The sequence below is a fragment of the Oncorhynchus nerka genome, linkage group LG18 (genome assembly GCF_034236695.1).
Source record: "Oncorhynchus nerka isolate Pitt River linkage group LG18, Oner_Uvic_2.0, whole genome shotgun sequence".
Taxonomy (NCBI): Eukaryota; Metazoa; Chordata; class Actinopteri; order Salmoniformes; family Salmonidae; genus Oncorhynchus; species Oncorhynchus nerka.
The window spans coordinates 59,554,092-59,565,480 of NC_088413.1; the positions used below are offsets into that span (position 1 = coordinate 59,554,092).

At 45.0% G+C, this 11,389-nt stretch overlaps 1 protein-coding gene across 1 annotated transcript; it reads left to right on the forward strand.

Moving 5' to 3' along the window:
- The first annotated feature begins 3,788 nt into the window (after positions 1-3,788).
- On the forward strand, positions 3,789-10,840 carry LOC115146651 (glutathione-specific gamma-glutamylcyclotransferase 1-like). The gene is made up of 3 exons (XM_029688716.2): positions 3,789-4,084; positions 4,410-4,445; positions 10,083-10,840. Exons 1-3 carry the CDS (start codon positions 3,911-3,913, stop codon positions 10,446-10,448), a joined length of 576 nt encoding a protein of 191 aa, XP_029544576.1. The 5' UTR covers positions 3,789-3,910; the 3' UTR covers positions 10,449-10,840.
- Positions 10,841-11,389: the final 549 nt, after the last annotated feature.

Genomic DNA, 11,389 nt, shown 5'->3' on the forward strand with positions numbered 1-11,389 from the left:
TATGGTCAGTATTTGTGTTTGTTTTTCAAAAAGAACATCAATCTCATCCTTATGCTCCTTGTTGTCAAGCATTCAAGTTGCTTTAAACTGGCTTAACTCCATTTGAGTCCATGAGCAGTCATTTTGACTCATTTGCTCTTAACAGTCTAATAAATACATTTAATATACGGTATCGAAGAAAAGAATATGTGGGTTGTGTTTATGAAGGTCTTTTTTTATTTTGTATTAACTCAATAGCATGTTCATTTGCTTATGTTACTGTAGGCTATCCGTTGCTGCATGTGACTGTAGGAGAATTTGAAAAAGTACATTTTCGGGGAAAAAAATGACAAAACTGTTTGTGATATCAAAATTCTTACAACATACATGTGTTAAATAGACTTATTTAGGAAAAGTCCAGGATGGAGGGGACATCACTTAAACAATTGTAGAGGTAATATAATTTTAAATTCATATCGAGTCAAAATGACTCACTCTGCTTTTCTGGTGTTAAAATGTCAAGCTGTTTCCTTGGATGTCCACCCCATAAGTTAAAATATTGAGACGAGGAGGGAACACAATCTGGAAAAGAGGCTACTTAACAAAACCAGGCAGATGCTTTGGGGTGTGACCCTACACCACTGGGAAAATCAGTGCCTCCTCTCTAACTGAGCGTGAATGCAGCAAATAGGGCCCCAAGAGTCCAGTGCCAAGTTACCGGCAGCCTTGAAGGGGTGCTAAAGCCAACACAACACCCCAGCCAGTCCAGATCTCCCAACAAAGACAACGATCACATGCTTAACGCCTGATCATCCATCTCTGCTATAATATTGATTAGTTTAATTCATTATTTTCTCTTAACAACCCTAACACACACACTTTTGTCTAATTCACATATTATATTTTCTTTCCTATTTTATAACCCTTTCAGACATCTACCATAAAGCCACATATTTTCATTGTGTTATAATCAAAGCATCCTGTTTTTGGCCAATTGACAACATTTCCTGCATCCCGTCAGATTAAAATGCACAGGACACTGGCCAAAAACTTCTCTCACATCTGTTACAAAAAGACTGCATGTTGATAAAAATATATTCTCCCATTCCTATTTCCCACGGTTGCGAACATCATTATCAATTGCTCTATGTTCTTCACAAGGATAAGATGTTTGATTATAAAGGCATTTATTCGTCACAAAAATCCTCAAAGTCCTATAAAAAACAAACATAGTAAATGACTGATAGAAAGAGAGTACCTAAACGTGCTTCAGGCCAGCTTGAACAAAAGAGAATCAAGTGCTCGACTGAGGAGACCCCAACTAGTGACTTTCCAGGAATATAAAGAAAATAGTAAATGACTGCTTTACAACACTCAAACAATGAGAATTAAATCTAAATTAAACCTAAAACAGTTTTCAAAATAGAGTGTATTGACAATAATTTGCATGTTAACATTGAGGAAAGGGCATCTGATCTCAGGAAATACAGTAACTTCAGTTTTCTTTCTTTTTGTAATGTTCTTAATTAACACATGGGGGCAGTAAACCATACATGGAAGTTACTTGCAACATTTCCTTCAATACTTAAAATGAGAGTTGGATAACTAGAGGCACGGGGTGTATTCTATATTTTAAGATTTTGTGATGATATCAAATAAGCTATTGTATATGGAACACCATTACCAGACTGTGTTGTTCATGGTAGGACCAAAACATCATTGTCCTAGCCTGAGGTCAAAGAGGGCTGAAGGTAAATCGTCTACTTAAGCGTCATTCATTGATCAGGTATGATACAAGCTTATATAGGGTGCTAGAGAGACACCTAAGAAGAGAACAGATGTTAAAAGGGCTTTACAATACTTGGATCTTATTCTGCAAGCTAATGCTTCTATTTATAGCTAATCTCATTAGCTGCTTCTGTGGTATCACACTATGTGACACTCAAGGATATAATGGGAGCTCTGTTTTCACACATGGTTAAAAAGAGACTGCAGGCTTGCTGTTTGCCTTACTTTCCTGACAGTGGAGAGCAATGAAGCAAACAGTGATATACATACAGTACTTCAAAGTACTTCAAAGAGAGTAAACATGTATTTTTCAAACACTACTATCACACCAACATCCATGGTGGAATTGCAAGATCTCAAGCAAAGCATTTTTACAGGATATACTCAAATCAACTCACAAGTGTGGACACTGGACAGCCAGTGTCACTGTCAATCTATGTATAACCAGGGAACATAATGTAAGAGCTTTCAACATCCTGTGAATGGGGAAAAAATAGCTTGCCGTTTCTGTGTTATGTAAACTATCCTCTGAAATACAATGAAAGGATGGAATAATGAATGAATGAAGTAATTCATGAATTAATGAATTGTTGAATTACTTTATATGTCTGTGTCTTTTATGTGACTCATGATTATTAGATACCATTTTCAGTAAATCAAACGACTACAAGATTGCAAATACAGTAGGCTACATTGTACATGACTTCCAGTGACTCCACAAGTAAAGATTAAACTACACACTTAATAAATCCCCTCTCTTATCAAAACAGTTGTGATGCTCAAAATCAATTCAGACAGTAGAGGAGAGTTGGGTAAGTTGAGCCATTTTCTTCCCATTCAGCATTACTCCGTCAATAGAAATAGTATTATTGTCTGACAAAGCTATCCACATATATTTCCCTGGTAATAATCAGAATTAATTTAAACATTTCAGTTTTGAAAACATAGCTTGTCCAAAAAAGTGGTCTCTCGGCACAAAATACCTCAGTTTGCACAACTTACCAGACCACTTTTTTTAGTCTTTTAATAATTTTAACCGAAAGGTTGCTGGATCGAATCCCCGAGCTGACAAGGTAAAAATCTGCCGTTCTGCCCCTGAACAAGGCAGTTAACCCACTGTTCCCTGGTAGGCCGTCAATGTAATTAAGAATTTGATCTTAACTGCCTTGCCTAGTTAAATAAAGGTTAAATAAAATAAAAATGTCTAAACATTTTAGAAACAAGCATCATGAAACCTCTAGCACAATACAATAATTTGACTTCGTGGAAATATTTTGGGGGACCCAATTTGCTTAACTCTTTTTCCATGCCATGTGGTTTCTTCCTTCACAGACTCCATGAAATGATGACCTCATCCTAAATATTTGGTCAAATTATAAATTTTGTTTATGGTTTCCTACAAACAGTGGTGGATCAATTTACGCATTTGGCTCAATTTTCCCCACTCTCCCCTACAGATCACTCATAGAATTCCATGTTATTGTTTGTCAGTGTCTGTTCGTCAGATATGTTGTTATAGCAACATTGTAACGTTCGAAAACAGGATTTCAGAGAATGTTTTGTGCTCGATAAGGTTTCTAATTGGTCGGCTTGTACTTTTAGTACGACCTCTTCTATGATATCATTGGTCAGCAACGTCTTGGTCTGACATCCCGCCACAAAACACATACACGTGTCTGTCTGTACACCAATATACTGTTGTAGTAGTACTGCACATTGGTTGATAGACACACCAAACTGATTGTACAGATATAAGTTGCGGTGAGAGATACTAGGTCTATGCATCAGCTCTTTTACATTTATCAACATCTTTGGGTTGGCTATGATAGGGTTATTAAGCATTAGCAAGACTTCGAAACGCCTAGGAAAAACCATGGCTCGGCGAAATGCATTTATAGCGAGTAGTTCAGCGGTCTCATGCTTCGGAATGCATCTACAAAGGAGAGTGAGCTCCACCGGTAACATCTTATAACAGCTCCACTGGCCACATACCTCAATTAAACGTCTATTCCACTTTGGTTCAACGTGGAAACAACTTTGATTCAACCAGTGTGTGCCCAGCGGGCTATTTCTTGACAGAAGAAAATAGGCAATACTTTACATCTTCTCTTACATATTACCTGAACCTGACCAACTAACCATAATGAAGCTACTGGACATTACTGTATCAGAAAAACCCAGCCTGTGGATATTCGGATATGGCTCATTAGTCTGGAAACCAGACTTCAAACACAAGAGAAACTACGTCGGCTATATCAAAGGATTTAGTAGACGCTTCTGGCATGGGGACAATTTTCATCGAGGAGACAAAAACTTGGTAAGTCTTTACCTTCAGAAATACAATCAGTGTATTTGCTACTGCTGTAGACAGACATAATATTATCTCAGATCAAACTGTTGAGCTTCAGAAGGTGGGAAGTCAAATGAAAAGTCTAATAAAAAATGTCTGATTTGTGTTGCAAACATATCGGTTATGGAAATGTCAACGTACATAAAGGTCTGGCATGGCCAAAAATACCTAGCCTGATAGGCTCACATGTAGTAGACTAGTCTAGCCTAAGTAGAAATTAATTGGTAAAACAATGCTGACTGTGCATTGAATCTTAAGGGCTCTATTAATCTCTGGTCCTTATCCTCCACAGCCAGGTAGAGTGGTGACTTTAGTGGAAGATCATGATGTAAGTGGCTTTGTTTCAAAATAACCCAGAACACACCTACAGCTCACATTTGTTTTGATCCTGTCTACTATGAATAAGTACTGTACTTTGTGTTGTAAAATACATTGACACTGGCAGTGGCGGGGGGGAGGGTCATAACATTTTGAACCTTAATCGATGCAAGGTGTAACGCTCGAAGAGTGATGGGTGTGGAGTCAGGCGCAGAGAGCAGAGGATTCGGGAAAAAACGCTTTAATGTCTAACAGAAAAATGTACAACGGGTGACGCCGAACACAGGCGTAATACACTCTACCCAAGTACAAACTGGTACCCCACCGGACAGTGAAAAAACCCAACAATAATCAGGAACACCTCTTGACATAACAGTAACAAGCCCCCACAAACACAGGCGGGCTAACCAAACTTAAATAACCCCAACCCAAAAACCCCAACAAGGAACATGTGAAACCAATTAGACAACGAAAAGGGGAAAAGGGGATCAGTGGCAGCTAGTAGACCGGCGACGACGACCGCCAAGCACCACACGAATGCCGACGTGTGGCTCCCGCAGTGCGCCGACACCGGCCTCGAGGACCTCCCGGAGGGCGATCCGGAAGGAGGCGATGGAACTCCCTCAGCATAGATGGATCCAATATGTCCCCCACCGGGACTCAGCACCTCTGAGACTCTGCACCCACTCCTCCACTGCAGGACCCTCGGTCTGGCTCTGATGCCATGGTGCCAGGACCGGCTGGTACCCCAACACGCACTGAAATGGTGACATGTTGGTAGAGGAGTGGCGTAGTGAGTTCTGGGCCATTTCAGCCCAGGGGACGTATCTCGCCCACTCCCACGGCCGGTCCTGGCAATACGACCGCAGAAACATACCCACCTCCTGGTTCACTCTCTCCACCTGCCCATTACTCTCCGGGTGATACCCCGAGGTCAGGCTGACCAAGACTCCCAGACGTTTCATAAACGCCTTCCACACTCAGGATGTGAACTGGGGACCCTGATCAGAAACGATGTCCTCGGGCACCCCGTAGTGCCGGAAGACGTGGGTGAACAGAGCCTCCGCAGTCTGTAGGGCCGTAGGGAGACCAGGCAACGGGATAAGACGGCAGGACTTAGAGAAACGATCCACAACGACCAGGATCGTCGTGTTTCCCTGAGACGGGGGAAGATCAGTGAGAACGTCCACCGATGTATGGGACCACTGCCGTTGTGGAACGGGGAGGGGTTGTAACTTCCCTCGTGGCAAGTGCCTAGAAGCCTTGCTCTGGGCGCACCCCGAACAGGAGGAGACATAGAATCGCACATCCTTAACTAAGGTGGGCCACCAGTACTTCCCCCTAAGACCCTGCACTGTCCTCGAAATTCCTGGGTGACCCGACGAGGGCAGACTATGAGCCCACCGAATCAATTGATCACGAACAGCAAGCGGCACGTACCTACGACCCTCCGGGCACTGTGGAGGCGCAGGTTCCTCCCTTAGCGCCCGCTCGATGTCCTCGTCCACCTCCCATACTACCTGTGCCACCAGCCTAGCCGCCGGATTGATGGGAGTAGGATCGATGGACCGGTCCTCGGTGTCGTAGAGACGGGATAGCGCGTCAGCCTTAGTGTTGAGGGAACCTGGTCTATACGAGATTGTGAATCTAAATCTGGTGAAATACATGGCCCACCTTGCCTGAAGAGGATTCAGTCTCCTAGCTGCTCGGATATACTCCAGGTTACGGTGGTCAGTCCAGATGAGGAAAGGGTGCTTAGCCCCCTCAAGCCAGTGTCTTCACACCTTCAGGGCCTTAACCACAGCCAACAACTCCCTGTCCCCCACATCATAGTTTTGCTCCGCCGGCCTGAGCTTCTTCGAAAAAAAGGCACAGGGGCGGAGCTTCGGTGGCGTACCTGAGCGCTGTGAGAGCACGGCTCCAACCCCAGCCTCGGATGCGTCCACCTCCACTATGAACGCCAAAGAGGGGTCCGGATGCGCCTACACTGGCACGTCGGTGAACAGCGCCTTCAAACGACGAAAAGCTCCGTCCGCCTCTGCCGACCACTGCAAATGCACAGGTCCCCCCTTCAGCAGTGAGGTAATGGGAGCCGCCACCTGACCAAAACCCCGGATAAACCTCCGGTAGTAATTGGCAGACCTTAAGAACCGCTGCACCTCCTTTACCGTGGTCGGAGTCGGACAATTACGCACGGCCTTGACGCGGTCACACTCCATCACCACCCCCGAGGTGGAAATGCGATAACCCAGGAAGGAAATGGCTTGTTTGGAAAACTCACATTTCTCCACCTTCACGTACAGGTCATGCTCCAGCAGTCACCCAAGAACCTTGCACACCAGAGACACATGCGCGGAGTAGATCAAGATATCATCAATATACACCACCACACCCTGTCTGTGCAGGTCCCTGAGAATCTCGTCGACGAAGGATTGAAAGACGGCTGGAGCATCCTTTAACCCGTACGGCATGACGAGGTACTCATAATGGCCAGATGTGGTACTAAACGCGGTTTTCCATTCATCTCCCTCCTGAATACGCACCAGATTATACGCGCTCCTGAGGTCCAGTTTCGTGAAGAACCGCGCCACGTGAAATGATTCCACCGCCGTAGCGATGAGAGGTAGTGGGTAACTAAAACTCACCGTGATGGAATTGAGACCTCGATAATCAATGCATCAACGGAAACCACCCTCCTTTTTCTTCACAAAAAAGAAAAACTCTAGGAGACGGGTGACATGGAGGGCCGAATGTACCCCTGTCCCAGAGCTTCCTTGACATATGTCTTCATAGCCAACGTCTCCTCCTGGGACAAAGGATACACGTGACTCCTGGGCAGTGCAGCGTTTACCTGGAGGTTTATCACGCAATCCCCCTGTCGATGGGGTGGTAATTGGGTCGCCTTCTTTTTACTGAAGGCGATAGCCAAATCGGCATACTCAGTGGGAATGCGCACGGTGGAAACCTGGTCTGGACTCTCCACCGTTGTCGCACCGATGAAAACTCCTACACACCTGCCTGAACACTCATCAGACCACCCCGACCGGAAGTGTGCCCTCTCCGGCCACAGCTGGTGCAGAAGGAGCCTCCTCCTCCGGTCTCCCTAGATGCAGCCCCCCCTAGCTCCATAGGTATGGGAGCGGGAGGGCCAGGAGGTGGAACAGACTGGACCCTTTCAGAACGTCCGCGAGCAGCCAGCAGATTGTCTAGCCGTATCGACAGGTCTATGAGCTCGTCCAGGGTGAGCGTAGTGTCCCGACAAGCCAGCTCCCTGTGGACGTCCTCTCTCAGGCTACACCTGTAATGGTCTATCAGGGCCCTGTTGTTCCACCCCGCTCCAGTGGCCAAGGTCCGGAACTCCAGCGCGAAGTCCTGCGCGCTCCTCGTCCCCTGCCTGAGATGGAACAATCTCTCACCCCCCGCTCGGCCCTCCGGAGGGTGATCGAACACGGCCCGAAAACGGCGGGTGACCTCCAGGTAGTGGCCCCTCGCCGATTCGGGCCCATTCCAGACGGCATTGGCACACTCCAGGGATCTACCCGTCAAGCAAGAGACGAGGACATTCACGCCCTCCTCGTCCAAGGGAGCCGGCCGAACGGTGTCCAGGTAAAGCTCGAGTTGGAGCAGGAATGCCTGGCACCCCGCCGCCGCTCCATCGTACTCCCTCGGAGGCGTCATACGCAGGGAGCTGGTACCGGATATCGCTGGAGGAGATGGTAGCGTTGCAGGTGGGAGGGTTGGAGGGGAAGTAGGGAGACCACTCCTCTCCCAGCGGTCCATCCTCTCCATCATCTGATCCAGCGCTGATCCGATGCGATGGAGGATGGACGTGTGATGAAGGACACACTCCTCCATCGCGGGGAGAGGGGTGGTCGCTGCTCCTGCTGACTCCATACTTTTGGTGCGGGCTTCTGTAATTCTCGAAGAGTGATGGGTGTGGAGTCAGGCGCAGAGAGCAGAGGATTCGGGAAAAAACGTACAACGGGTGATGCCGAACACAGGTGTAATACACTCTACCCAAGTACAAACTGGTACCCCACCGGACAGCGAAAAAACCCAACAATAATCAGGAACACCTCTTGACATAACAGTAACAAGCCTGCACAAACACAGGCGGGCTAACCTAACTTAAATAACCCCAACCCAAAAACCCCAACAAGGAACAGGTGAAACCAATTAGACAAAACCAAACGAAAAGGGGAAAAAGGGATCGGTGGCAGCTAGTAGACCGGCGACGACGACCGCCGAGCGCCACCCGAACGTGAAGGGGAGCCACCTTCGGTGATATTCGTGACACAAGGTGTATTTTTTGGTTCAACACATTAAATGTTTGAGCTTAGGTTTTGTACATTTCTCTGATCAAATAAATCATACATCAATTTCAAAACACCTGTTACAGTTTTTGGATTCAAGGTCAGGATTTGATATAAGGATTTTAGCATACATCTGTAAATTCACTTGAAAGTGGCATCCAGAGTGCAAATTATACTGTGACATTAGAGGGGTCTCTATTTTTTATGGGCTTTATAGTAAAGACATGTAATTGAACTTTGACCTTTTAATGTGTCATGAACACAACCAGCCATTATGTTTTTATCTGATTGTCAAACAAATCACTTCAAAAAGTAGATTAAAGGAGAAGCTCACTATTTTACAACTTAATGTTAGATGGCCCCTCACCCTGAAAGTAGTCTATGGGTCAAGGAGAAACTGTAGTCCATGGTTCAGTTTTCTTTTATTAACAGCCATTACAAACTTCAGCTAACTTTAGCCACCACACACTAACAATCAATGGAAGTGATGGGGGCATGTGACCATGTTTTTTTAAATGGCCAACGTACCTTAAGTACCATCAAACCAAATAGGGAGTTGATTTGAATTGATTTCAGGTGATTTGGACATACATTTTTTTAAACATGCCTCCAGCACTTCCATTGATTGTTAGCTTGTGTTGGCTAAAGTTAGTTGAAGTTTGTAGTGGCTGTTTAAAGAGAACGGATCAATGGATTACAGTTTGTCTTGGCCCATAGACTATTTTCAGAGTGAGGAACCATCTAACATCAAGTTGTAAAATAGTGAACTACTCCTTTAAGTAGGTTACCTGCGCATGTTCATCTACTCCAAAATAAGTCCAGCATCTGAACAGTGCACTGTGCCCCTGCAATTTGAATAGACGGACATCTAATACAAACACGTAAGTGGAATGACATTCAGCCTACAAAGTGGTGTGTATTCATTGATTCCAAGGGAAGCCAGGCTTCCCCAAAAATGTATGATTTCTCATTGTGTCTATCCATGTTTAATAATTGTCCTTCATTTCGCGAGAGGCTGAAACTATTTCACCAGAGAAAGCATCTGAGCGAGGCAAACAGCACCCCTCTTTCTTAGTATCTGTAGCCCATGTATCTGATGCTATTTGGCCAAAAAGAATAACACATACTCTTTTTGGCCATACAGCATCAGATACACGGGCTACACGTGCTAAGACAGAGGGTTGCTGTTTCGCTGGCTCGTATACTTTCTCAGGTGATATTGATGTCTTGCTGTAGGTACGTGTCTTAGTCAAAATTATCAATATATTCTATACATTCAATCTGATTACCTACTTCTCCTGCCCCAGTCTAACATCCATCTCTTCTTACGGCAGGCTTGCACCTGGGGGATAGCCTACGAGGTCACCGACTCCCAAATGGAGGAGTCTCTGCAGTATCTGAATGTGAGAGAGGCTGTGCTGGGGGGCTACGCCACCAAGGTGGTGGAGTTCACTCCCAGAGAGAAGTGCCAAGGGTCTCTGCTTGCCCTGGTCTACATCGCCACCTCTGACAACCCCATATATCTTGGGCCTGCCACTCCCACAGAGATAGCTGCTCAGATTGCCATCTGCAGAGGCAACACGGGCCACAACATAGAGTACCTCCTTCGCCTGGCTGAGTTCATGAGGCTGTACTGTCCTGAGGTAGAGGATGACCATCTCTTCTCCATAGAGGCAGCCGCCCTGGCTCTGCTCATCTGAACTACCAGGGCCAGGGATACTCACATCAGACCAACGATACGACCACTCAATGCTACGACACGCGCAACCCTGCTTGTTAATATGATCAATGTGAAGACAATGACAATATGAAGAGAGTGCGAGTCACTATAAAAAGGGTCAACATGTCATGATCACTGTTTTTGTTGTCCATTGTCTGTGAACGCCCATGACATTGAAATGTTTTAAGTTAATGGGCAATGAGATTACAAGTACGGTGCTGTATGTTTCTCTACAAGGTGTGTAAAGGGAAATCTGAAATTATTATATTTCCTGCAATCTTGTGCAAAAATGGTGACAGAATTCACCTTAACCTTTCCCAGTAACTTGGTTAATAAGGACTATGTTTGTACACAAATCTGCTTTCTAGTATAGCCATGAACAGCATTTATTGTATACTTTGATTACATATTAAAGAATAACTTAATCATACAGTAGTCTTGCTTTGCGTACAAGACTCCTAGGGTCTTTTACTATGAAGACATAGAGGCTGGCTGACTGAAGAAATCTACTCATATAAAACAGAAAATGTAACCTTTACCTTGGTGGCATACCACAGTTTCACCTTAACATTACACCATGCAGTCTGAGATTATTAAAGCTATATAACAACATCCTACCTTTTCCCAGCAACAAGAGATATGTCTTATGTAGAGAAATTGGGAGCCTATCTAAATGGAAGCTAGTGATTTGAACAACTATGAAGAGACTATCTTTCAATTGTCTGATGCAGAATCAGACTCCTTATCCATTAGGCCACACAGTCTATGATTATTAAATCTACATAACAATGTCCTAACTTTTCCAGGCAACAAGAGACATGTCTTATTTAGGGAAATCAGGAACCTGTCTAAATAAGTAAAGCTAGTGAAATTGAACGACCATGAAGGAACTCGAAACCTCAATCTTCTGATTCGAAGTCC

What these genes read in the sequence shown, in the direction of transcription:
- LOC115146651 (XM_029688716.2), top strand. Translation starts at nt 3,911, where the DNA reads ATGAAGCTACTGGACATTACTGTATCAGAAAAACCCAGCCTGTGGATA. An exon ending in ATCGAGGAGACAAAAACTTG is followed by an intron (nt 4,085 to 4,409) that starts GTAAGTCTTTAC and finishes TATCCTCCACAG; the next exon opens with CCAGGTAGAGTGGTGACTTT. An exon ending in CTTTAGTGGAAGATCATGAT is followed by an intron (nt 4,446 to 10,082) that starts GTAAGTGGCTTT and finishes TTCTTACGGCAG; the next exon opens with GCTTGCACCTGGGGGATAGC.